General features: G+C 47.2%; 9 protein-coding genes across 9 annotated transcripts; 5 read left to right on the plus strand and 4 right to left on the minus strand.

Moving 5' to 3' along the window:
- Positions 1 to 736: 736 nt before the first annotated feature.
- Positions 737 to 4146, minus strand: TGAM01_v201972 (binuclear zinc transcription factor; the record flags this gene model as incomplete). Its single annotated transcript, XM_024548889.1, has 7 exons — positions 737 to 1027; positions 1077 to 1784; positions 1838 to 2131; positions 2182 to 2395; positions 2454 to 2682; positions 2733 to 2748; positions 3445 to 4146. 7 exons carry the CDS (start codon positions 4144 to 4146, stop codon positions 737 to 739), a joined length of 2454 nt encoding a protein of 817 aa, XP_024406292.1.
- A 1116-nt stretch (positions 4147 to 5262) lies between these two features.
- TGAM01_v201973 (hypothetical protein) lies at positions 5263 to 6298 on the plus strand (the record flags this gene model as incomplete). The annotated part of the gene is made up of 3 exons (XM_018800210.1): positions 5263 to 5436; positions 5491 to 5908; positions 5964 to 6298. The coding sequence occupies 3 exons, from the start codon at positions 5263 to 5265 to the stop codon at positions 6296 to 6298; spliced, it is 927 nt and encodes a 308-aa protein (XP_018666352.1).
- Positions 6299 to 7332: 1034 nt separating this feature from the next.
- TGAM01_v201974 (hypothetical protein) lies at positions 7333 to 8292 on the plus strand (the record flags this gene model as incomplete). The annotated part of the gene is made up of 2 exons (XM_018800211.2): positions 7333 to 7587; positions 7639 to 8292. The coding sequence occupies 2 exons, from the start codon at positions 7333 to 7335 to the stop codon at positions 8290 to 8292; spliced, it is 909 nt and encodes a 302-aa protein (XP_018666353.1).
- Positions 8293 to 10288: 1996 nt separating this feature from the next.
- TGAM01_v201975 (glycosylhydrolase family 13-2) lies at positions 10289 to 12498 on the plus strand (the record flags this gene model as incomplete). The annotated part of the gene is made up of 6 exons (XM_024548890.1): positions 10289 to 10522; positions 10579 to 10827; positions 10872 to 11115; positions 11164 to 11260; positions 11306 to 11985; positions 12140 to 12498. The coding sequence occupies 6 exons, from the start codon at positions 10289 to 10291 to the stop codon at positions 12496 to 12498; spliced, it is 1863 nt and encodes a 620-aa protein (XP_024406293.1).
- A 156-nt stretch (positions 12499 to 12654) lies between these two features.
- On the minus strand, positions 12655 to 14585 carry TGAM01_v201976 (hypothetical protein; the record flags this gene model as incomplete). Its single annotated transcript, XM_018800213.1, has 2 exons — positions 12655 to 13494; positions 13560 to 14585. 2 exons carry the CDS (start codon positions 14583 to 14585, stop codon positions 12655 to 12657), a joined length of 1866 nt encoding a protein of 621 aa, XP_018666355.1.
- Positions 14586 to 16039: 1454 nt separating this feature from the next.
- Positions 16040 to 18942, plus strand: TGAM01_v201977 (hypothetical protein; the record flags this gene model as incomplete). The annotated part of the gene is made up of 3 exons (XM_018800214.1): positions 16040 to 16299; positions 16360 to 16586; positions 16649 to 18942. The coding sequence occupies 3 exons, from the start codon at positions 16040 to 16042 to the stop codon at positions 18940 to 18942; spliced, it is 2781 nt and encodes a 926-aa protein (XP_018666356.1).
- Positions 18943 to 19086: 144 nt separating this feature from the next.
- Positions 19087 to 20597, minus strand: TGAM01_v201978 (hypothetical protein; the record flags this gene model as incomplete). Its single annotated transcript, XM_018800215.1, has 2 exons — positions 19087 to 20065; positions 20116 to 20597. 2 exons carry the CDS (start codon positions 20595 to 20597, stop codon positions 19087 to 19089), a joined length of 1461 nt encoding a protein of 486 aa, XP_018666357.1.
- A 519-nt stretch (positions 20598 to 21116) lies between these two features.
- TGAM01_v201979 (hypothetical protein) lies at positions 21117 to 21260 on the plus strand (the record flags this gene model as incomplete). The annotated part of the gene is made up of 1 exon (XM_024548891.1): positions 21117 to 21260. A coding segment is annotated over one exon (144 nt), but the record flags the coding sequence as incomplete, so codon positions are not given.
- A 3396-nt stretch (positions 21261 to 24656) lies between these two features.
- Positions 24657 to 25316, minus strand: TGAM01_v201980 (hypothetical protein; the record flags this gene model as incomplete). The annotated part of the gene is made up of 2 exons (XM_018800216.1): positions 24657 to 25189; positions 25259 to 25316. The coding sequence occupies 2 exons, from the start codon at positions 25314 to 25316 to the stop codon at positions 24657 to 24659; spliced, it is 591 nt and encodes a 196-aa protein (XP_018666358.1).
- Between the last annotated feature and the right edge of the window lie 647 nt (positions 25317 to 25963).

Genomic DNA, 25963 nt, shown 5'->3' on the forward strand with positions numbered 1-25963 from the left:
AGAATAATAATCGGAGTATGTATAAGTCACTTGAGAGCAACTGGCTAGGCCCCAAACTACGTTGAGATTATGGTTTCAAGAACTGATTACAGGTCCAAAGTTATAAATCGAGTTGTTGAGATGCACCTCAATTACACAAATCAACCCTTGCAGTTGCCTTATTGAACCGTTGTGCGATTTTAGTTTCGGAAACCTGGACTTGGTCTTTACATTATCAAGCAAGTTGTATAGGATGTGACTAAGTATAGCCAGCTTGATTATTGTAGGACTTACTCTAGCCCATTCTATTGCAACTCAATCACCAAGCAAATTCAATCTCTGTAAATCATCTTACCAACACATGCAATATGAAGTCTCAACTAATATAATAAGAATACGAATACTTCTATACTGTAGGGCCGCTAAAATTGAGTCATCGAAGAATGGAATTTGAGTTATCCAGACCGCCTGTTTGCACATGAGTTGTATCTACAAGGGCCTGTGGAAACAATATTCCGCAATATGATTCAGTAACTTGCGGCTCGAATTTTTTTATGACATTATCTTAACTAAGAAACTACCTGCTGAGAACAAATAAGTGCTTTCCGAGATGATGAAAATCTATATTCAAGTTGTCAAATAGCTGTATGCATACCGTTCCAGCCGTAGAGCAAGGGAGCTCAGCTCATTGCAAGCTAAATTACGTCCTACTGTTATTGTCTAGGCCCCATACAAGTAATAATACTCGAACGTGTCGTCAGCACACGTATCCCATATCGAATCCCATATCGACCCAGAGAACTGGTGGTTCAATATCTGTGGCAAGACTGGTGGCCGATTCCCTAGCCCATAGCACTTGGGGTGTCATATTTGCCGTGTCTGTCATATCGGCACTTCTTGTCGAACCAGTTGATCTAGAATCTGGCGGCATGGGCGTGACATCTTGCGACCCAGAATGATTCTGGTTGGAGCAGAATAGAATCATCGAATTAGAGTCATCGTTTGTAAACAATGGAACTGGAGCGGGAGCCATGGGCGATTGGATTGCCTGCTGCGTAATTAGTAAAAGTCAATTCGGCAATTAGGGATATGTTTACTAGTTCAATTGCAGAAGAATCTAGCCCAATGTTCTTCATGTCCTCTGCTAACTGATTTGCCAGCGACCGAGCCACTGCATTGGTTTTACTGAGAGCTATCATGATGTGGAGGAGGTACGTCAAGTTAAATTCTGCCTGTCTTTTAAGCCCGCCAATAGACTTGTCAAGATAAACGGACGAAGCCACATAAGCGGAATATTCCAGTAATGGATTACTGAACGCACCGTCCATGTCCGATATCTCCCGGAGGATGTTGAAGATTTCTTCCGCCGCGCTCATCAGCCGAGCTTGGCTGCGGTTCATTAGAGAGGAGGGTAGAGCCAATCGTCGTGTCTCTCGTATAGCCGCCCGGTTGAGGCATATAATGGTCGTGTGAATCATAATATTTGTGAAGAGAGCGTTCTGGCATTGGAGACTCTTTGGAAGCTGCAGATTTTCCGGCAAACGCATCAACAAAGTCGCCAAGTCGTTATCAATCATAGTGTGTCGCGTCCAGAATGAGCCATTGCGAATGTCTGTAGCATGTTCATCTAACAAAGGTTCTGAAACATGTTTCGCACTTTGATAAAACAGGTGGGCAGCGAGCACTCTCCCCGCAAAAGACGAGTATTTGTTGCAGCGTGCTTGCAGTGTTTTGCCTAAGAAGCCTGTCGATTCCCCCACACCGCTCTCAAAGGCTTCTTCTGACGCAGGGAGAAAGGTGGATATCTGCAGCTGGGTTAGATGTTTATGAAGGTTGACTAATATGAAGCTCTTCTTACATCATCATCGTTGATCATGGCAGGCCACCCCGTTGATCCTGAAACAAAGCGGTCGGAGCAAAATATTACCCACCATGTACGGCGTGCTTCTTCTAATTCAGGCCGGTTCTTCGTTTCTGCCACATTTGGTGACACTTCTCCATCAAGTTGATGCAAGCGTAGCATCTGAGCTATTCGGAAGCTGCGACTTAGACTCGTCGAGGCCCGTGAGAAGAGCATTTGTTGCGACTCAAAATAAGATATCAAGCACCAGAATTGGGCTTGAGCTAGGGTCACAGGCTGTGGCCTAAAATCCTGTATTTCTTGTTAACGTTGATATCCATCATGCAATTTCTTCACCATACCTTCAACTCTTCGTCCTCTATATATAACTTAGCCTGGTGATACAATGTCAAGGCCAGATCGCGATAGTTGTCCACTATAGCTGCTGCTAATGCCGCGATAACATATTGCAAGTACATTGGTGGACGCATATTAGATGACAAGTCCTTTGATAAGAAGCGTGTTCGGCGCAGCATCGGCGCCTTGTAGTGCAATTTGTTAAAATAGATCTTGGTCCTAAAATGGTGGGTTAGAGATTATAACACAAGCCACGATAATAACAGGAGAATCGTACAGATCTTCTAAACAGCCAGCACCGGGTATCCGCCCGATGGGGCTCGTCTCAAACGACGGCAGAGTTGGAGACTCTGTCTCTGCTTCTTTATTCAATGGCGAATTCGCTTTGCTAGCGGCATCATCAACTCTTTCATCGGCATCGGGGACTGATTCAATAATATCATCGTTGTTTGAGGTACGCTTCAGCCTATCATCTCGAGAACTTTTCACAATACTCTCGAGGCTCGCTGGGCCATGGCATTAGCTGAAGAAGCTTAGTCAGAGTCAGTTGCTTTACCTAGCCGCGTTTCTAACTCTGGGATAGTTCTTCTTGGCTCAGTTTGACGTCTTCTTGTAGTTGGGTATACGCATTTGTCGTCTCGCTTAGTGCAGCGGCTACAACGTGGCTGTGAGCGATCGCATTTCAGTTTCTGTTCCCGACAACTCATGCAGGACATGCGAGCTTTAGAGAGCGAACGACTGCGGGTATTCATGATCCGCCTTTTATCACGAACTATACTTTGTAACCAACATGTACAAGGTTCCGGCCAACCAATTGCTTGCAGATTATCTTCAATTAGACAGAGCTCCGAGTTAGTATCACAGGTAGTCAATGGCATGAAGTAAGGAGACTGTAGACTATCAGGTCTAGCATTCTGCTGACAAATAAGTGGGATAGGTAACGCTGTAAATGCTGACTAAATAAATAATAGAGTTAGTCCCAGCTCGGAAATTCGCCAAATCCTTCGTCCCTCGGCATCTCGCCATTTCATTCAAGACGCGATTGAGGCGACTAGGAATCCATCTTGCTAACTGATTGAACCATTTTTTATGGATACCTTGGCGTGATGTCCCATGGCAAGACGTAGGTTGAAGAAAAGTCGACTGTTAATAAATGCCGGGGATCAACTTGTACGGAACGCGTGCTTTAATTGTGGTCCATTGGCTGCCATACTGCAAGTCTTTTGTCAATTTCATATCGCATTGAAACAAATAACCAAGGTACTTACTCTTTGGGAAAGGTATTCGTCCAAAACTGGCACCCCACGATGCGCGAAATCGTAGAAGAAGAACAGTCCGACAAGAATCCCCCACAACCCACCTCCTGAAGTATAGGCGTAGGAAGCCCTCCAAATAGTATAGGCGCCATAGTTGATGTGTGTGGCGAGGGAAAATAAGCCTCCCGCGTAAGGCTTGCCCTTGTTGGCGGGGTCCTTCTTAAAGGCTGTGCGCTGGAGCTCTGAGAGCAGCTCAACGGAAATGCCGATGAGGTAGAATCCGAGACCAGCGATAACCGATGGTGACTCGACGATAGAACCAGTCGTCGGCGGAGATCTCGAGGTAACATTCCAGACAGAGAATAGTGAATTGAGGGAGTTGAAGACAGTATTGAATAGAGAGATGACAATGGCTGATGAGACTGGCATGTCTTGCTCCGATACGACAAGCATCGTTATGATCTGCTTCAAGCTGCTACCGAGGGCCATCATGGCGATAATTGTATAATATGGCTGTAGGCCTGCAGCCGAGTTCAGTTGCGCCAATTCCACAGATCGTCCACCCAGGGTCTGCACCAGTTTTGATGCCCATCCGTCATTAAGAAGAGTATATTGAAAAGCGACGTCTGCGGAGCGAAGGCCAATGAAAGTCGCTGTTCCGAGAACATTGAACCTCTTCACTCGGGACACGTTATCGTGAAGTTTATCAGCCATGGTTTCGAGTAGCCTGGGCGCTGATGATCACTGAGTGCGTGCAGAGTATCGGTCCAGTCAATAACAACAACAGCGAGTAAATAAAATATGCTATATTATGTACCACAACGGATGCGCTACGTGATGGCATTCTGTGCTACCAGATCTTCCGTAACCGGCAATTTTCGGGGTCCGCGATATGATGGACGGTAGAATATGCCACCAACATCCGACAACAAAACCCACCATGCCGGGATAGCGGCGTAGCGATCTGTTAAAAAAATTGAACTGCCGACACGGACACGATCGCAGCCGATCAACCAATCCACTGGCTCATGTGAGTGATGACTGTCTCTTGAAAACTTCCGCGTTTTTGTTTAGGCTCATGAGACAATCGTACTTGTCTAGACCGCGTTGGTTTGACAAATGCAGAAAGGTTTGCGCAGAACAAGTAAGCTAAACCACTGCAATAATTACTTATGCAAACGTCATAATTTACTTTATTCAGGTACGCTTGAACATAGATCTAATCTACAACACATACTGAGCTTATTTTTCAAGGGAGTCGTCCCCATGTCTTGCTCAGGCATACAAAACCATCGGTGTTCATCGGACAACGAAGGGGCAAGAGTGGCGTTTTGCAAGACAGCTTGTTTACCTAATACACAACTTACGTGTCGCGAATCACAAGCACCGAAGTCCGCCAATGCCATACCCTAAACTCGCTCGAAAAATAATACAACCATATTATGTTTAGCTTCGGTCTAGATAAACAGAAATGATTGCATCGCATCTATCTTTGATGCCGATTATGTAAAAGTCGACCCTGTTTAGTCTGTGGAGACGTGCATCCATGCATTCGGTCTTTGTCGGACAACGACACTATGAGTTTACTTTTGTCATCATAACTTCGTTCCTGAAGGGCATGATATCGCAACCCGAAAATTGCCGTCAATCTACTTCCAGGTTCTGGATATATAAGAACATGATTGGAAAAATTTAGTTCTATTGGATTTTCTTGCTTGTTATCCAGTTGTGAATTTGCTCAAGTTCTTAACTTTCCAAACCTTCTTAAGATATATCTCTAGCAGCTAAACAGTCTTTAACTTTATCAACTGCCAAGACCTAAACGCTATAATGGCAAAACTCTTGACGGTATTTGGTGCGACTGGAAAGCAGGGTGGTTCTATTATTGAAGCTGTGCTGTCTGATACCACGCTGAGAGAAGAGTTTACAATCCGTGGCGTCACTCGTGATGCCTCCAAGCCAGCTGCTCAAGCTCTTGCGGCTAAGGGTATTGAGGTAGTTACGGTAAGTATCGGTTCAGCCACTCTTGCATACTTTGTACAGACTAACATGGTAAAGACCGATATGGACTCCAAAGAATCAGTCTTACAAGCTGTCACGGGTTCCCATACCGTTTTTCTCATGACAATGCCCGACTTTACGGGCCGTGATAACAAAGAGTTGGATCATGGAAAAAATGTTGCGGACGCCTGCCTTCAATCCGGAGTTCAGCATCTGATCTTCTCGTCATTGCTTCACGTAAGGGACACCACTAACGGCCGTCTCACCAACGTGCCTCATTTTGATAGGAAGGCGGAAGTAGAGCGTTATGTTCGCTCCAAGGGAATTCCCAGTACCTTTGTGCTGCCTGGCTACTTTATGAGCAACTATACGGCGCTTCAGATGATTAGAAAAGGCGACAATGGAGAGTATACTCTCGCCTATCCTGTTGGCGATAAGGCCATGTTTCCTCTCATCGATATAGAAGCGGATATGGGTAAGTTTCCAAAAAGGCCCTGTGTAACCCCTGCTGACTGGTGATTTATTGCCAGGCAAATATGTTGTTGCCACGATCAAGGAGCGGGAAAATGTCCTGGGCAAACAAATTCTTGCCGCAGCTGACTACTACACACCAACGCGCATACTTGCAGAGTTTGAAGAAGTCACTGGCAGAAAAGCAAATTTTGTGAAGCTCGATGCAGATACATTTACCAGCTTCTTCCCAAGCCCCTTTGGGGTGGAAATGCTAGAGAACCATCTCTTTATTGAAGAACCGGGTTACTTTGCAGGGAAGAGCCTCGACGAAAGCCTTGACCTCTTGCGCAAGGTGGGATTGAAGCCGGCGACGTGGAAACAGTTTTTGGCCAAGAACAAAGCCGCCTTCTAAGAAGTAGCTCAATGTTGTAGATATGCTAGCGTTTGGCTGGATACATTAGAGCAAATGGATACATGAGAGTAAAGTTAGGTTAGCTACTGAATACATTATGGTCTATCCGTATTGCCCACCCTGTCATACGCAAAGCCCTACTTTAAAAAATAAATGTGGATTTAGCTACAAAAAAAAAACGTCATCGATATACACATCTGGGGTACTGTTTTGAGCCAACATTTTCTACGTATAGCTGGAAGCTTTAAACTGTTAAAGATTTTAATGGCACATTTACTCGTTTTGTAGTCTACTGGAAGCTCAGGAGGATGATAGTCTCGGAAAGATTTTCCCCCGACACTGACGGCTGCATGAAGCTAACATCAGTTGCTTATAAATATCACAGTACAATGTCTACAAAGCCTGTTGTCTTCTATAGTTGCCTTGGAGATATTGGCAAGACTTGCCTGAGCACACATGTATAATGTTCGCCTGAGTTATTTCAGCAAGGTGCCAGTATGGTTTGTAATGTAGCCCGAGCAAGTACCAGCCGCAGTTCATCGGACAGCGAGGACTGCGAGGTGGGGATCCTTCGGCGAAAACTAACGGGAGTGTGAGTGTGGAGCCAAGCGCGCGGTTGTGGCCGCCTTACATCTTCTGTGGCTTGTATTATTGTATGCACCTTTTCTCTGACGTTGGCAAGAATACGTGTATTAATCGCAGCCTGGTGTTGCTTAACAAACAGGATGATCTGAGTCAACTTACGATCTACGTGTATCTAGATCTGGTCCAGGACTGCCCCACCGCTAAAGACAATGCCGAGCACCGAAGCACCATCTATTCGCCACCGTAGAGCAGCTCGTGGATTTGGTAATCCGGACATCCTCAGTGCTCCGAATTACTCACGATGAACAGCTGTCTATGAAAAATACGGGAGTCTTTGAGGGTATATAAGATAGTCAATGAGAGCTCAAATCTCAGCAGAAAACAATAATAACTACCTATTCAACAAAATAAACTGATCTAAAACTGTTACATATTCCACCACAACCAAGATGTCTCGCGCACTGCTTATAACAGGAGCAACCGGAAAACAAGGCGGTAGCGCCATCAAAGCTCTACTTGCTAGGAATGCTGATTTTAAAATTCTCGCCGTCACAAGAGATGTCGCCTCACCATCAGCCAAGAGCCTGGCTGCTGCATCTCCAAAAATTACTCTCATTCAAGGAAATTTAGACAATACAGAGGCCATATTCCAAAGTGCCAAGAAAGCGGTCCAAGAACCCGTCTGGGGAGTTTTCAGCGTTCAGGTATGAATCCGAGATAAGCAGTCAATTATTTGCTTTCTCTAACTCGCACAGGTACCGGCCATGAATAAGACAGGTTCAATTATCGAACAGGCGCAAGGCAAGGCCCTCGTTGATTCGGCCATCAAGCATGGCGTAAAGCACTTTGTCTACGCGTCTGTAGATCGCGGCGGCGCCAAGTCAATTGATAATCCCACCAACGTCCCTCATTTTGTCAGCAAGCATCACATTGAGCACCACCTCATCGATAAAGCCAAGGACAAGATGTCTTGGACAATTCTCAGACCGGTGGCATTTATGGAAAACTTTGCTCCTGGCTTTGTCGGCAAGGTTTTTACCACTATGTGGAGAGAAGCCATAAAGTCTCGCCCGCTACAGCTCATATCGACGGACGACATTGGTGCATTTGCGGCTCTGTCCTTTATGCAGCCGCATCAATTCTCCGGCCAGAGCATATCACTGGCTGGCGATGAGTTGACATTTGCTCAGGTGGAAGAGGTCTTTCGCAAGGAGACGGGGGCTCCTCCACCCACTACATTTGGGTTCATAGCCCGACTCGCTTTGAGAATGTCAGAGGAGATGAGAACCATGTTTGCTTTCTTTGAGAAAGAAGGATACGGTGCTGATATTAAATCGCTAAAGGATACTCACCCTGAGCTCAAAAACTTCAGCCAATGGTTGGGTGATAGGTCAACGGTTAAGCCATAAGAGGGCGGCTGAGTTTATCTTGATTTCTATAGAGCAGGCCGTTATTGTTAGCAACTAGCCAAGACCCGATTTAGAGAAAAGAAACACGCATTACATTAATAATGTTACTCGGATAAACGGGCCGCTGTTTTCCTCATGATATTACAGCATTGTGTGAAGCCGTCTAAGGGTGGTGTGATAGCGCAAGCCCTTTAAACCCGTATCGCGTTTCGGTTGGTGAAAAAAAAAGGGGGCAGTGACGAGCCTAACCCCCCAAGAAAATAGAAGTATCAATGAGAAATGTCCCATATCAATTTGCGCGGCGGATGTGTTTGCAGAGGCAATGCCTAGTTAGCTAGAAATATATCCCTCAGGCAAGAAATGCTGAACACTCTGCTGCGATATTGGTTAAAGCTAGGAAGCAACTCATGTAACTTACACAGTGTATAAAGGGTACTGGCTTCTGTTTCTTCAAGAGATTTCTCAATTACACTTTGAACCTCCTGATGAATCAATCTCCGAAATTAATAAAGATAGTCCAGCATTTGAGTTGTTTTTTCTTCTTGTTTATGTTTATATAGTGGGACGCAAGTAATTGCAAGCCGCCTACCGCACGATCAGTGGTATTAGCGGCTCGAAATTACTTGCGAGGGGGCACTGTACCACGAATACAGGTAGGTACTAGGTAGTTGTGGGCCTTGAAGCCGCTGCCACCAATTTTACTAACGGTGTGAACTAAAAGCCCGATGTGATACCGATGTTGGCTGGCAAGTGTGTGATATAAACAATAACGATTCCCCATGGATTAATTAGCTGTGGCATGTGGGTGGAGAATTCTAAGAGAACGACCGAATCCCATTGTTGTCGACCATGATTTTGCTGCCCTATAATATTTTCTACTTCGCCGCTATTAGGCCGATTTGCTGATTACCGCACAACGGCATATGATCGGTCCGGATATCTTGCAACACACAACTTGAAACACACGGTGTGTAAGTCTATGAGAGTCGAGTAGTTCATGGTATTGGAACTTGTTTAGGACTTGTATGCATAGGGTTTGAAATTTTTTAGTATATCTGTTTCGAACTTGAAGAGCCAATTGACTTCTATGCTGGGCTTAGACCCGGCAAATGACAACCTTGGTTGCGGGAATGCTTCTCGGGAATCGCCCGCCTCACTGAATCGCTAAAAAGGCCCGTAAGCCACCCCCGCGTTTTCTGTTCGCGGGGTGTTTTCAACAAAGTCCATCTAGTCTAACATCAGCCCATAACTATATCAAATGCAACATTCAGTCCATCTTTGGCAGCGAATAGAGTGACAGAGAGCGTCGACATCTCCTTTAAAATCAAGGGGCAGCACCACTCCAAACGACCGAGCTGCGCCGAATAGGAGACTGCAATACTAGCGAATCATCTTGTCCTGGAGATCCGCTGCGTAACACCTGATGATGCCGAGACTGCCTTACTGCCGACCAGCCGGCCTAGCTTACAGCGCAATGGAGTAATCTTTACAGTGCTGAATGTGGCCATAGCCCTAGAGTAATCGCGTAAAAGCCAATGGTCTGAGAAGAGAAGATAAAATCAGCAATATCGCCTATTGGGGATGGCACGGTCCAGCCACGGGAGTCACGATACTTTCGAATGTGATAATAGAGTAATTACTATCCCGTGCCGTGGGCATTCAAGAGGCTGCCTGTGACGAATGGTGGGCTTCTCTGTTACTGAAATTGGCAGTTCGGCGCTGTAAGCACGGCCGCTACTCGGACCGATTTTCTCAAAGTTGGGTCACTAAGCCAATTATGCGGATTCCACATTCAATATAACTCCGGCTTGATCACGTCTTGTGAGATCAAAGGACTCCGAGTTTGTCCATCTTTCTCCTTGCGTTGCCTGCGCGATAGGATCGTGGCGTATTTGGCCTAAAAACAACATTTACGGGTTTCGCCTATAAAATCTATCCCTCGCCACCCCAAACATACTGACGTTTTGGCAACTCGGCATCGTTAAAATCCGCCACGATGAGGCTATCGCACGTAGCCTTGGCATGGTTAACGGCATTGCCCTCTACTGCTGCTCTTACGGCTGCGGAATGGCGCTCACAATCCATTTACCAAGTTCTGACCGATAGGTTTTCTCTCACGAGCGGGGCGACCAATTCTGCTTGCAACGCCGGAAACGGGGTGTACTGTGGAGGAACCTGGCAGGGAATCATCAAGAACCTGGATTATATCAAGAACATGGGATTTACTGCCGTATGTGTTGTGTCTATTATTCATGTTTGTGGTGCCATTACTGACTCAACAAAAAGATATGGATATCGCCAGTCGTTGAAAATTTGGCTGGTAATAGCGCTGATGGAGAGGCTTATCATGGATATTGGGCTCAGAATATCTACGAAGTGAATACCAACTTTGGCTCTGCTGCAGATTTGCAAGCGCTGGCTACGGCATTGCATAATGCCGGCATGTACTTGATGGTTGACATTGTCACCAACCACATGGGATATCTTGGATGTGGCACTTGCGTTCAATACAACACATTCAACCCATTCAATTCGGTGAGCCACATTCTTCATTAAACAAGGCCTTACTAACTCATCAGCAATCCTACTATCATCCATTCTGCCTGATCGACTTTAACTCTAGCAACATGACGCAGATACAAAACTGCTGGGAAGGCGACAATACAGTGTCCTTGCCAGACCTTGCTACCGAAAATTCCAACGTTTTGAGCATGTGGCAGACTTGGATCAAACAGCTCGTGGCAAACTATACTATCGATGGCCTGAGAATGGATAGCTGTTTCGAATTAGACTACGGATTTTTTGAACCCTTTCAATCCTCAGGTTTGTTCAATTTCGCGCGAGTGAGAAACCTTTAGTAACAAGATACAGCAAATGTCTACATCGTTGGCGAAGTTGATAACGGCGACCCAGCTGTTGTTTGCCCGTATCAAAAGAACTACGGCCTAAATACGTTGAACTATCCCGCGTAAGTATCATTACTTTCATCAAGCCATTGTGCTAATGTTTTTAGGTACTATTGGATTACCCAAGCTTTCCAGTCCACAAGCGGCAGTATAAGTAACCTTGTCAATGGACTCAACACCATGAAATCGGAATGTTCCGACACCACCCTTCTCGGCTCATTCATGGAAAATCACGATAACCCACGCTTCCCTTCGCTCACATCTGATATATCACTTGCAAAGAATGCAATTGCATTCACCATGCTTGCGGACGGAATTCCCATTATATATGAAGGACAAGAGCAACACTTGAATGGAGGTGGCGTTCCCAACAATCGCGAAGCAATCTGGTTGTCTGGCTACAGCACTTCTGCTGTGCTGTACACCCACATCAAAGCTCTGAATCAAATCCGAAGCCAGGCCATCAAACAAAATAGCGCTTATGTGACCACCCAGGCAGCTGTCACATACTCTGATAGCTCCACCATTGTTACACGAAAAGGCAGCACGGGATCCCAAATTGTCGGCGTTTTCTCCAACAAAGGCGCCAATGGTAACAGCTACACTTTGACACTGCCATCATCTGATACTAGTTTCACGAGCAATGAACAAGTCGTTGAAGTCCTGTCATGTACAGCTTATACCACGGATTCGAGCGGCAACCTCGCTGTGGCCATGTCAGATGGTCTCCCTAGGGTATTTTATTCAAGGTCGAGCCTGAATGGAAGCGGAATTTGTCCTAACTTGGGTAAGATCTCAGTCACATGTGTTGTTTTACGTTCTGGTCTACTTCTTCTCACGCCTACTTTACTTCATCAGGATGCGGTTCTTGCTCATCTTGGTTCCGACTCGCCGCTCTCTGTTTATACCAAATCACTTCTTCATGCTAACGCGTATCTTAGGATCCGGCGGTGGTACACCGACTTCAACTCCTCCAACTTCTTGCACCGCTATTCCCGTGACATTCGACGAAAAAGTGACGACAACTTTTGGCCAAACTATAAAGATAGCCGGTGATATAAGCGCTCTGGGTAATTGGAACACAGCCAATGCTGTTACGCTTTCTGCAGCCAATTACACCAGCTCCAATCCTCTGTGGTTTGTAACATTGAACTTGGCCCCTGGGCAAGTGGTGGAGTACAAATATATCAACGTGGCTCAAAATGGGGCTGTGACTTGGGAGGCGGATCCTAATCACACGTATACGGTTCCATCGGCTTGTACAGCACAGCCTACTGTCACAAACACATGGCAGGGGTAGTCTTGTATTTGCACTTTAAAGATACAACAGAATTGAGCCAATTCGCAAACACAAGCAACGCTTCGTACTTAAAGTCTACTATAGACGCATGCGTGATACAGATCAATAGATTCGTGGCATTAATTATTCGACTTTCTCTGGCTTCTCTACCTCCTCTCAGCTTTTCGTCAAGTGTAGCAACTGAGATTCACCCTCAGTCAGATACGCAGTATAGTAGTTACTAACATGCGTAGAGTTGCCTGACCAAACATCAGTAAACTTCCACCCAGAGCAGCTCAAACCAAGACCAGCCAAAGACACAGTCACTGCCTGTCGCCCATAAAGAGTTGTTCCAAAGCCTCCAGATCCTTGATCTGGCCCATAATTTGCAATCAGCACATATGCCTCCTTGCCATCATCAGTCGGGCCGCCGATCCAGGCCTGAAGCTGCTGGGCAAGGTTATTTCCAGTACGAGGGTTGCGCGGCTGCATAGGATACTTGGCAAAGAAGTTGGCGGCAGCAGTCGACTGAGAGCTTGTCAGCAGCTTGTAGCCAAGGTCGTCTGTCTGGGTGAGATCGTTGCCGAGAATCAAGTTTGCACCGGCGCCCAGCCAGTGGTTCATGACCGTGGTTCGCATGCTATCATTAACGCCGGTTAATCTCTCGGCGTTGGCAGCGAACAAGTTATCCATGTCGGGGTAAATTGTGATGGGTTTGTTTTGCTGAGCTTGGAGGCCGATATACTGGCGGTAGTTGTCAATGGCGCGCTGAGCAACCGACCAAGCGAGAAAGGTCTCGTGGCCATAGTTGTTGATATCTTGATCAGTGCGCATAGACTCTGCTAAGCCGTTCCAAACAGGCAGCCAAGTTTCGTTGCGGCATAGCTTCCATGAAATATTCAAACGGATATCCTTGCCTGTCTTGGCAATGGCCTTTTGGTAAGCTACTACGGCGTCTGAGTTTTGGCATCCCAGCATGGCGCCGTTTTGCGGAGAGCCAGGAGTAATGTAGTCGAGCTATTCGTTGTGTCAGGAATCATTATTGTTCTCGTCAGAGTGATAATTAGTAGTCTGTCACTCACCTTGATCATGTCAACGCCCCAAGAAGCCCACAGATCAACCACAGAATCGTGCCACTGCTGAACGCCATCTTTACTATAGTCAAATTGGCATAAAATCTGGTCAAAGTTGCCATTAAATACTGATCCAACGGTAATATCCGTGCCCAAGATGGTCTTGTTGGCTGCTTGGCAAGGCACACCGGGAGTGATGTATAGGCCGAGCTTCAAATCCTGGTTGTGAAGCCACGGGCCGAGCTTGGGCATGTCAAATCGAGTGTCGTTGTAAATTATTCGGCCATTGTTGTCAACCTCATCAAATGACTGCCAGCCAGAATCGAGACTACACATATCGAAGCCTGCGGCCTTGAATTTGGAGTTGGCAAGGACGCCACACTGCGTTTCAACAAACTTTTGTGTATAATAAAGACCAGATTGTCCAGCAAAAGATGGAATGAGCGTAGAACCGTTGGTCAGGGCTTGGGCTCCATACGTGTTCCAGCCTCGGGCCGATGAAGTGAAGCCATTCGTGGTTTTCGCTGTTTTCAAGACTTTCAGCGGACCACCGCCAGGACTGGGCTGGGGGTAGCAGTCTGGAAGCGAAGAGTCGCGATCTTGCAAACAGTATGGCGCAGGCCTTGTAGGTAGTGTGTCTGATCCTCCGCTGGATGAATAGCAAGCTCCGCCCGTCCAAAGCCAGTACCACTGGTTGTCGCTCCAGCCCCAAGTTCCGCTTGTTGAGCCGCTCAAGAGACAAAGGTCTACCATGCTTTTGAACGAAACGCTGATGTCGCTATTCTGGGCTGAACCCACGGCTCCAGTATTTGCCTGTTGCTGCATGCTGATGTTGGCGCCATCGCAATCAACCACTGAGGCATTGGCTGCCAGTTTGGTGATACATTTCTGAATGTCATTGTAACATTGATCTGAGAAATAGACACTGCCGGGTTGGTAAGTGGCGTCGGCGCAGTGGACTGTGCCTGTGTTTGTGCCGACAACTGGCTGAAGCAGAATTGAGGCCGCAATCGAGAAGACAAGGGTCGATGCCATTGCGGTGTAAGTCTGCGCCTGTGCGCTCCGTCTCTGGAGTCTGTTTGACGCAACTAACTCTCAGTTCTGAGAAGCGGTGACCACTTGCGGTAAAAGACAAGCACAGCTTCAGGTGTGATGGAGGGGACAGAGTAAATAGTATTGTAAAATTTAATGCGCCCTTCCTCGAAGCTCATGAGGCCGTCAGCTCTCCACTGCTTCTTTAGGCCAATTGATGCAGTTGCCATCTCTCTTTTGAACCCTGCTGCTCTACGTGTATTACTAAATGACAACTGCTCTCCACACTATTGACGGATAAAGCTTCTCCTCGCTAGGCGTTTATGGCAAATGCTCATACGAATGCACAAGTGCCCAAAGCTCTCTCCTTCGCGCACATCCGAATGAGACCATACGAACCATTTCCGCCGGATTAATGCTCCCATATGGAGCTAAGTGGACGTAGCATCCACAATGCGAATGCCGAAAGCTGCCCCCTCGTATCATCATAGTCTCTCGCCTTTTCCTGTATTGTCTTCCCCCGCATTTAACAACCTTCTCAAAGGGGTAATCTTCGAATCTACCCCGCAAAACACCATGGTAGAAGAGCAAGCTATCTTGTGATATTTGCTTGGAGAAGTGGCAATGGGATATGACGGAAGCAAGGGGCAATTTCTTGCTCTGCATCTCATGCTCGGCTCCGACGGAGACTTTTTTGCCATTCGCTGGCAGCACAGATTGCTAACCAAACTTCATCTAGTTGGCTGTCACTCAAGTCTCTAGATCTATCACTAGTTGCTCCCCCACGAAAGCCTATGTCAATAGAGACCTGGTTGAATTGGCAAAGTGGATCGACAATTACGGAAAAGCTGCTCCTAGCAGAGGCGAAAGCAAATCACAACGGCTAATTGGACCGGAAAAGCACAGCGACAGCCCAGTACAGTAGCCGATGCCAGCACAAGACGCAGCTTTACAAGCAAGTGATGACGCCAAGTTTTCCGTCTCCCTAGATATAACCATAATGACAAAAGTGTGGAGGTGGAGAATCTAGTCTACACATGTGCTTGTGTATGGCTCTGGGCTCCATTCATCACCCAATGGCCCCTGCAACCTGGGCAAGGATTGAGATTACCTATCATAATGCCCTTGCGGGGAGAAAATCGGCAACCAGAAGCACTTTGAGTAAACAAAAATTAACATGTAAATTAAATGCAAGATGTTGGAGAAAGGCATCACATATCCATTGTTCCTGCAGCTAGGGAACCAACTCACTCTCCCTGGGCCATGTCTGCGTTATGTCGTTTCTCTTACGTGACGGAAACTGTGACACACTCTCTGCTCCTCTCTGTCTTCTCTAAACATTTAATAATTGTATATAGGCGAGCTTCGTGCTGCACTGAAAGAATATCAAAGTAATAGTTGCAATTGGATGTTGACATCACTCTTGTATAGAGACTAGTTGCCAGAAACTCGGCACAATGCGCCAGTTTTTGTTGGCACCGCTTTCTCTCTTGGCGAGTTGCGTTAGCGCGCAGCACATTTTTAATCTGAGTGATGTCTCGTGGACGGTGAGCAACGGAGTCAATGCCACTGTGCCTGGCAAGCTGCCTTCGCATGCTCACATTGACTTACTGGCTGCCGGCGTCATTGAAGATCCCATTTATGGCTTCAATGAGTGGAATCAGTTTTGGGTTCAGCGAATGAACTGGACTTATACATCAGGGCCCATCAAAGGACTGTGAGTAATCTTTGGTCATGAACAAAAAAAAGGTTGAAGCTAATCTGAGCAATTATATAGAAAATCTCAAAAAGGACTCACATCATGGCTTGTCTTTGAAGGCCTCGACACCTTTTGTGAAATTAAACTCTGCAATCAGACAGTCGGCAACACCAAGAACCAGTTCCGCAAATACACATTTGATGTCAGCGACATTTTACCCAAGTGCTCTGGAGATCCGGTTCTAAGCCTTAACTTTGGCTCGGCAAGCAAGATTGTTCTCGATATTGCGCAGAGAAGTGATCTCGGTACGTCATAAGATGCAGAACACTCTTCGCGATACTTTTTCGCTAACAATCATATACTTAAGCCCAGGTAAATTCGGCAAATGGTTACAATAACCAAGAGTTCCAAGGCCGCGTCTACATGCGAAAAGAGGAAAGCGATTTTGGATGGGATTGGGGCCCGCAGTTTGCTCCAGCCGGGCCTTGGAGACCGGCGTACATTGTGCAAAAGGCCAAGGCCGATCCTGTCTACATCACTAACACGGCTATTGACATCTTTCGCCAAGGCCAAATGCCTAACCTGTCGCCCGATCAGTCCAAGCCGTTCGTGTTCAACGCCAGTATCGATTACATCGGCACGCTTCCCAAGAACACGCAGTTCCACCTCAAGATTGTCGACAGCAAGGGCCATACACTCAAAGAGGCTAATTTAGCTGGAATAAGCCAGTCCGACGGCACTATTACCGGTAGTACTATCATTGGCAACAATGTGAATCTTTGGTGGCCTTCTGGCTATGGCGAACAGCCCTTGTACACGGCAACGCTCTCCCTGATCAACTCTGCATTTTCCAAGCCTGCCATTGTTACCAAGCGAGTTGGTTTCCGAACTATTGTCTTGAATCTCAACGCCATTACTGCTGAAGACAAGGCCAAGGGCGTTGCTCCCGGAGCCAGCTGGAAGTTTGAGATCAACGGCCACGAGCTATATGCCAAGGGCTCCAACTTTGTGCCTCCAGACATCCTGTGGCCTCGCGTCAACCAGACCAAAATTAAAGAAACATTTGAACTAGCCGTAAACTCGCATTTCAATATGATGCGAATCTGGTCTTCGGGGGCTTACCTCCCAGACTGGGCGTACGACTTGGCTGATGAAATGGGACTGCTGCTGTGGTCTGAATTCCAGTTCTCGGTGGCCTACTTTCCCGCAACTGACGACTTCCTTGAGGAATACGAGGCAGAGGTCTACTACAACGCTCGGCGAGTCAACCACCACCCTAGTTTGGCACTTTGGGCTGGTGGCAACGAGTTGGAATACCTCATCTACGGCTGGTGGCTCAATCCCCGGAATAACACCCAGCTCGAAAACTACGAGACCATTTTCCAGCAGCACATTGCCAAGTGTGTCTATGCCAACACTCACTCCATCAGCTACATTCCTTCGTCAACATATCACGGCTACACATCGCTCGACTTCAACTCTGTCAGTCCTCAGACGTCTCGATACGATTATATGGAGAGCCCTGACGCGCTTTACGCCGACACCGACTTTTACAACTACGACGGAACTATTGCTTTTCAGTACAGCGGCTATCCTGTGGGTCGTTTCGCTGACGAGTTTGGATTCCCGTCCATGCCGTCGGTCTACTCCTGGCAAGAAGCCATCCCCGAGAGCGAATTCTACTTTGACTCATCATATGTTCGGCACCACAACCGCCATCTCAGTGGCGGCAGCGACTTTTTCTCTTCTTCGGCGGGGGGCATCAACCAATTCACAGATAGCATCAAGCTCTGGTATCCGCTGCCACAACTGCAGGACCCCGTAGCCAACTTCACTGCCTGGACGTGGACCTCTCAGGTGTTCCAGGCCGATTACTACCAAGCTCAGATTGCTTTTTACAGACGAGGATCCGGGCTTTCTAACCGCCAGATGGGCGCTCTATACTGGCAGTTCAACGACATCTGGGTTGGCCCGACTTGGTCCAGCACTGAGCACAGTTTGCGGCAAAAGGTGGCCTATTACGCTGCCAAGGACATCTTCAACCCTGTCATTGTCTGGCCCTTTTACGACGAGGCCACCGATGTCTTGGAAGTTTGGGTCGTTTCTGATCTGTGGCAAAAGGCCTCTGGGACTGCCTCGTTCAAGTGGGTTGACTGGCAGGGCAATGCTCTAGACGTTGATCCCCCTGTTCATGTAAATCCAGCTCACGATGGATCTTTCAACGTCAAGTTTGATGTGCAGCCAATCAACGCAACTCGCTTGGTTACATATCCTGCTCTTTCCACTTTTTTCGCCTGCAAGAATCCGACGTCAAACGCTCTACTTTCCATCTCTGTCGAGGCTGGAGGATACACCCACTCAACATTTTTCCACCCCCAAAGCCTTCGCCTGAGCAGCATTGCCGATCCGGGCTTGGTGATGACCAAATCTCTTCGTGGCAATACGGCTCAATTCAAGATTACTGCCACGAAGGGAGTGGCTGCATGGGTTTGGCTGGACTATCCCACAACGGTAAGAGGATACTTTGACCAGAACGGCTTCTGGCTGAACAAGGGCGAGAGCCGCACGATTACTTTCAGTGTGTGGGATGACTGGTCTAAGGGCGCTTGGATCAATGATGTTGTACTTAGATCAATCTATGACAATGTAGAAAAGTCATAGGGCTGCCTAGTTTTCTGTACGCAAATAAAAATAATAGCATCAAATGTGGCCGCTCAGTACCAAGGCTTATACTTGGTCTAAGGATCCCTGAAGAAGATAACTTGCATCAAATGTGACTACCCACCACCAAGGCTTTTACTTGGTCTAAGGGTCCTTGAAGAAAATAACTTGCACTGTAATGTCGTCTCTCACATATCGGCTGATGGGTGTAGTTGCCGTCAACGAGCCACAAAGCATGGCCCGTCTCGTCCCCCCAAGCGCATTCTTGACTAAGCACACGGCGGCATTGTCGAGATCCTCTATAGCGAAATGTTCAGGTGTCGCCTTGTAAGATGGCCATCCGTCATCGTCTATCGTGTAGCCTGTGGTCTTGACGTCTTTCACAGCCTCTGGTTTGCCTTGACGTCGCGCTGAGAGCCAGCGAGAGACGCATGTCACGGCATCCTCGTTAGACATGACGTCCCAGAGCCCGTCCGATGCGAGAATGACAAAGTCTGAAGTTTGGACCTGGCGAGTGGTGACCTCCGGTGTAGCAATCATGTAAGGCGGCGTCTTAGACTTGGGACGAGGCTCGGTGCCGTGATAGTTTGACTTCAAAAAGTTCAAGAATTCGTTGGACCATTTCCACCGATGGTCGCCGAAGCCCCGAGTGATGGCAATCCCCATGAGCCTGCCCGTTTTGGGGTTGATCATATCTTCTCCTTCTCCAGGATGCTCGGCGTCTAATCTTTTCACTTCATCTTGATTGAATCCGGTCTGGTCCTTACTCAGAGCGCTGGCCACAAAGCCACTTGACTCTGAAGACCAGGAGCCGAGAACTGCGCGTGAGTCGCCCGTCACAGCGGTTCGCAGCAGTGATGTTTTGGGATCATAGACACAGAGCAGCGCGCAAGAACCAGCGAGAGCCGGCGCGAGAGCCGACAGGACTTCGGTGGATCCAGGCTCATAACCAGCTTCGGCGGCTTTGCGTGCAGTGCCCAGAATCCGGTCGTCCAGGCTTGTGAAGGCTCGTTTGATAGCGGCGTCGACAACGTCGCCCGAGTCCAGCGCCGAAATCTTGGAGAGTGCCGTCGAAACATACGGGATGAGGGCCTGCTTCAGCACCTTTGAAGTTTGCCAGCCACTACAGTCAAGATCAGTCTCAATCTCCCCTAAAAGTAGGGTTCCACATACGAGTGCCCATCGTAAACACCCGCGTACAGCGCTGTTCCGCCGTGAGTGCCTTTCCCAACAGCAACAGACCACTCGTCTTCAACAGGGTCATTGCTGGCGACACGGACAACATCAACGCGACCTTTTTGTCCATCCTTGCCGTCAAAGACGAACGACTGAGCCTGTTCACGCAGCTTTTGATTCGCTGCCTTCAGGTCCAGGACAGGCACAGGCGAGACGACCGAGATGTCATCTTCTGAGGAAACTGGGCTAAGAAGAGGGACACTCTTTGTCTTGTTCGCTGTGCCGCCACTGAGCAGAAAGTACCCGCCCCCAGCAGCGACAGCCGCACCAATTCCCCAAATCAAGATGCTGGGCGGTGAAGATGCAGATCTTGGCGCCTGGGAATCTGAGAGCCAGCGTCGAGAGAGTTGCTGAGTCGAGATGCCGTGGCTACGGGGCATAAGCCTGGCACCCAGGCGAGCCGCAGGGAAACGTAGCATGATTATTGTAGACCAACAGTTTACTGGAAAATGGCAGAATAAGAACGTGAATTGCAGAAACGTGAATTGCGAAGAGTGCAGTTGAGCTTCTTGTCTTTCACGTCTACAAATTCACGGTTGCCATTTCGGGAGGTCACGAGACTCAAGCTGGACGAACAGCAGTGCCTATCTACAACCAACAGCCTCACCAGGCAATGTCGCAGGCACAGCACAGCCAGGAAAAGTGGTCCATTGGACTCAATTACCCCTCCTCAACCGTCAGCACAATTCAATTGGAAATTAGAATCTGATAGGAAAGTTGTCACTTGATCAATCTCTCTCCGCAGATAATGCTTGTGTGATTAGTATTCGTGCAATTTAAGAACGGGAGCGGCTGCTTACCGCACTAACCGCTTCTATAGCACGCTATGATAGGGAATCAAGACCAGCGAGGATAGTTAAGTTGGAGGGCTTGGAAATACTCTAGGTTAGCACTTTCAACTAGATTCAAAGGAATAATTTGTTGACTTTTTACTTTAGCTGCTATCATTGATCGCTAAAAGGCAATTCTCAGAGAAATTACACCGTGCATACTTTGCAACGCCAAAAAAGACGGGGTGCATTTGCTTGCCGCTTTTTCATGGGTGTTGCAGTACTATACGCGTATCTAAGCATTCGAGTTGAGCCAATCATCAACTAACTATCCGTATATCAACTGTCTATTAAACAATAGCAAAGCGAATAGGATTTCAGAATAAGCCAACATGTGTGTGAGTGATAGATACATTAATGTAAAATGACTCATTATAGCCAAGCATTGTATCATGACTTTTGTTTCTGTGTCAGCCATTATAGGGAACTACGGAATTATCTAAATATCTTAAGTGTAATATAATCATATTTTTATTACTACTAGGTATGAACTAAGCATCCGCGATTATATATCACGGCATCAAATACCCACACCGCCAGCAAGCTCACATCAGCTTATTTGCCCAGCGCCTGAAGCGCTCCCATGCCTAGCATCGCCAATACCTTGATAAATAGTCCAAACATTTACTAAACTTTCAACGGTCAACATTGAGCCCAGTCTCAACTGTACAAGCGATGGGAGACATTGTTTGCTCTCCTCCACGGGCCACAGCAGTTTGCGAATATTTTCCACTAATAGGATACGGGCTCTGACTTGCTGAGCGTTTCTAAGATGATGCACTCAGGAAACGCCGCGGATCTTCACTCAAAGTACTACCCTTGTATTGGCTGTGAATGTCACGAATGAATGCGCAAAGGAAAGTGTTTACGATGGTGTATTTCCCCTGTTCAGGCTGACCGACCTACGCCAGAGAGTGAACTGGACAAGACGAAAACGTCAAGATTCTGCAAGTGTGGTTCACTGTGCTCCCGTCACCTTGGGTACCGTCGCCTCGTTCTGGGTACTCGTCGACGATCATCCTCCATCAGATTTATTAGTGAATTGCCGTTATCATCTGAAATTCTTTTGAGCAATGCGAGACTCTATTCAGTGAATACGATGATGGTATATGGATCCATGGGCAGATCCGAGAATGCCCTGCCAGCCGGCAGCGATGACAAGAGATTAGAGGGGACATGCTCATTAAAGATGACCAAGTGCTGAAAGCATTTTTGGCACTATCAGCTGTTCGGGCCAAGTTGGCACAACAAAACCGTCCTATAGCTAGCTGCATACATAACATACCCTTCCACTATTTGCACAATCAAGTTGCAGTCTATCAAATAGGTACGTCTTTTCAGCCCCAAAGAAATCTCCGTCCAGTTAGGGTAACTTTGGTAAGAGAGATTGCAGTGACCATGCAGCTGATTTGTGGATATCCTCTCCGCTATGATAGACGTACCATCATTGAAGCGGTGTGTAAGTAACTTCTGTTGGTAGAACGGCAGTGAAGGTTGTAAACCCCTGCGCAGAACGTAACACGAGTGTATTCAGACCATCATTCTCATTGAAGCAAGCATATGGCAGTTTAGTCTATCAGACCTGTCCATAGCAGTGAAAAGCAGCCCGAACAGCGTTTCCTGCCAATTCCACATGCAAAAGAGCATAGAATGGATCAATTCTAATTTGTTGACTAACAGAATAGTAGAACAAGTTGTTCATCTACAATAGGGTCCCAACATCCAAGCAGCATTTTTGTGTATAATTCCGTATATGCACCTTGAGTAATGGTGTTGATGAGACAAGGTACATGTAGTAAAGCGGTACCTATAGGGAGAGAGAAACCGAGACATAAATCGTTTACAAGATGCATGGCCTGCGATGCATCTCCGAGTCCGACCCACTGCATTGCGGCGTTGATTGGTTGTCGGCTCATGTTGATCATTGATCGACAGGTGGATAAGCATCCAATCTTTTTTCACACTAACTGCGATTGTTCGCACGCTCGCCAAACTCTATACCTGAAATCTTGAACAGCTATGTACTTGACTGTGTAAATTATTATTCGACATTACAGATTTCAATTGGCTGTGAATGACTGACCAGACCGGCTTGGCTAGAACATAGCCTTCTTCTTAAGACATTGTATTCTCATTTTTCTACCCCCAAGGCAAGTGGGTTGTATTTGCTATCGTACGGGACGATCAGCCACCCCCATGCCAGCTGAGTGACGCACAGCCTCTAACACACCTCTTCAAGCATCCGCTCACTATCCTGAAAGCCGGATGGTGCCCGAAGTGAGGAGCATTTGTGAGGCAGGGAGGTGATATCGCGTGCCTGCAAGTCAAGACTATGTGGATTTCCATTGCTGCAAGTTTAGCCGATAGTATTGGCTGTGGAACGATTCTGCCAGGGGTCTTAATCCGCAATTCGTCAAATAAGTGGAAGCTTAATCAAATTGTTGGCTGAGCCGTCTCTTGGCTTGGGAAGGATTCGCCCTTGTTTCATGCGTCGACTTGGAAGTAGATGAGCGCTTAAAATAGACGGTTTAGGTGAAAGACACTGTGAGCACTTTTGTTGTTTGTCTTTCTGCATCTCTTTATTTTCAAGACCAAACGGGAAGAAAAACAAGCGACTCCCAGTAGTCTTTGCAATCGCACCAGTAACATGGCATTGATGAGGACACTGTTTCTCTTATCTGCTTTTATAAGCTTGGCCTTTGCGGGTAACTGCAAGTCTGGACTAAACTACTGTGGCTTTAATCTGTTGGGCATTGGTAAGTGATTCGCTTCATTTTGCCTCTTCCCTTTGTCTAACAGTCGCCAAATCTAGGAAACTATCAGCCCCAAATCATCGATGCGCTTCAGAAGGCATCTTTGGACGCAAGTAATAAAGGTGTATCAACTAACACACTCTTCCATTGTGATGGCGGATACAATGGCGACATATCGGTTGTCAAGTTCTGCACAAATAGATGCATCGATGGCGGACCTGGTAAAAGTGATGTTTGCAACGAAGCTTCCTCTGTTGGTACAGCAAGTTCATCGACTGTCTCAACTTCGAGTCTCTCGCAAACGAGTGGCACGGCAATTTCCACAACTGCGCAATCCACCACAGCGTCATCCACTGACTCGTCTGGCACCTCTCTGACTTCAGTAGAAAAGGAATCTGTGCGCGTCGGAGCGATTGCCGGTGGAGTAGTCGGCGGCGTGGTTGGTCTTGCGTTGATAGGGTTGGGTTTCTTCTTTTTCGCCAGGAAATCTCGAAGGGCACAAAAATCACTCGACGAAAACACATCAGAACAGAAATCGACTCAAGAAGTATTATTGAAGCACTTTAACGGCCCTCACACGATCCCGCAAGACGGAACAGTCCTCGAGGCTCCTGGCGATGTGGCGAGCCCCAGATATGAACTATCTGGGGCTCCGGCCAATCACACCGAGACCAGATATGAACTCAGCTAGAAGTTAGGACGACTAATGCGGTACCTTTTTCACTTTTTCATTGCGATTTTGTTGTATGGCCTTTGTGAAAGGTCACCGCTTAACACATTAATATTCCACTTTTCTATCCTAGATCTAGCTGGATATTTGTAGTCCTAGTAACATCTCTGGCATTGTCTGGAAGCTACAATTTGCCGCAAATTTAGCCCATCTGCTCCAACAGCTCTAAGACAAAATATTTGACAGGCTCGTAATCTGCTCCAAGAACTGCTGGTCTGCCTTTGAAGCATTCTTTGTTACTTTACCCAGAAGATGTTCGACTGTTTGGGCTGGGTCCGTCGGTGGATTTCCCTGAGCCGTTTGGATTCGCGCGATCTGAAAGTTTATGAAGAACTTTGGCGCCTTGATGGCCAGATTGCCTCCAATAGAACGTAGCGCAGCTTCTGTAGCCGTGTAAACATTCGCTTCGTTTTGGAATTTCGTAAGATCATTGTCAGCGAGCGGGCTGGTGGTTGCAAATTTCTCCAGGGCGAATGCCAGGGGAGACTGGCCAGAGGTGGCAAAGTCGATGGAAGAAAACGATATTCCGCCGGAAGAGACATCCGGTACTCCTGAAATGGTAGTTTCCTTGGCATCACAAGTAACACTCGACGCGAGAGAATTGGCTGCATCTTGAGTTTCCTGAGGCAGAGCCACATTGCCGACAATAAAGCATGGCTGTGCCTGCCGAGGCTGGAACCCTTCAGCTGGAATAGGAACTGAGAGAGAGAAACAATTAGTCAATTTTGTAACTTGCAATGAACAGCAGTGGTAAAATAAAGACTTACTTGCTACTGCAACATTGAAGATGGAAAGAAAAGAGGTGACCAGAAGTGTGGAATGCATTTTGACAGAAGTCGAGAAGGGCAGATACGAAATGGCGGAAGGGCTAAAATGTTGAGCGTGTGCACGAAAAAGGATATTAAAACAAATTGATAATGATAAATCACTTGTCTTTTCCAGAAAGACAAGATCAGGTGTTGGCGAAAAGAGAAGGCTATGATCTACAAGCTTGTGGCAATCAACACAAGTTCGCGGGAGACGAAGTATAAGTATTCACTTACACAGACCTGTTCTTGGCGCCGCGTAGGAAATGGCGTGTATTATCCTTGTTCCCGTCCCCTTGTTTCTAACGTGCAACACGTTTCATCCATGGTTTTCGCGCAGGCGGTAGGCAAGCCGCCTGTGCGATAAAACAGAACAAATCGGGAGTGTCAAATGGACATGGGCCAATTCATTCCCCTGCCAAGACACGGAAACAAGCGCAATAGGTGACTGAGAAAACAATGAGAGGGTGCCCAGCCTGGGACTGAAACCAGAATCCCCAGCCTGCGGAGCGGACATACGAGGTTTCTCCAAGAATGTCAGGAGATATTATTAATGTTTGCCAACATATCGTCAGTAAACGACACTCGGAATATGACCATGAGAGCCGAGGCTTGGCACAGGAATGTAATGTGATCCGGTAGACGGGTTTACTAACAATTAAGCTT

The sequence above is a fragment of the Trichoderma gamsii genome (genome assembly GCF_001481775.2).
Source record: "Trichoderma gamsii strain T6085 chromosome Unknown Scaffold_5.2, whole genome shotgun sequence".
Classification (NCBI taxonomy): Eukaryota; Fungi; Ascomycota; class Sordariomycetes; order Hypocreales; family Hypocreaceae; genus Trichoderma; species Trichoderma gamsii.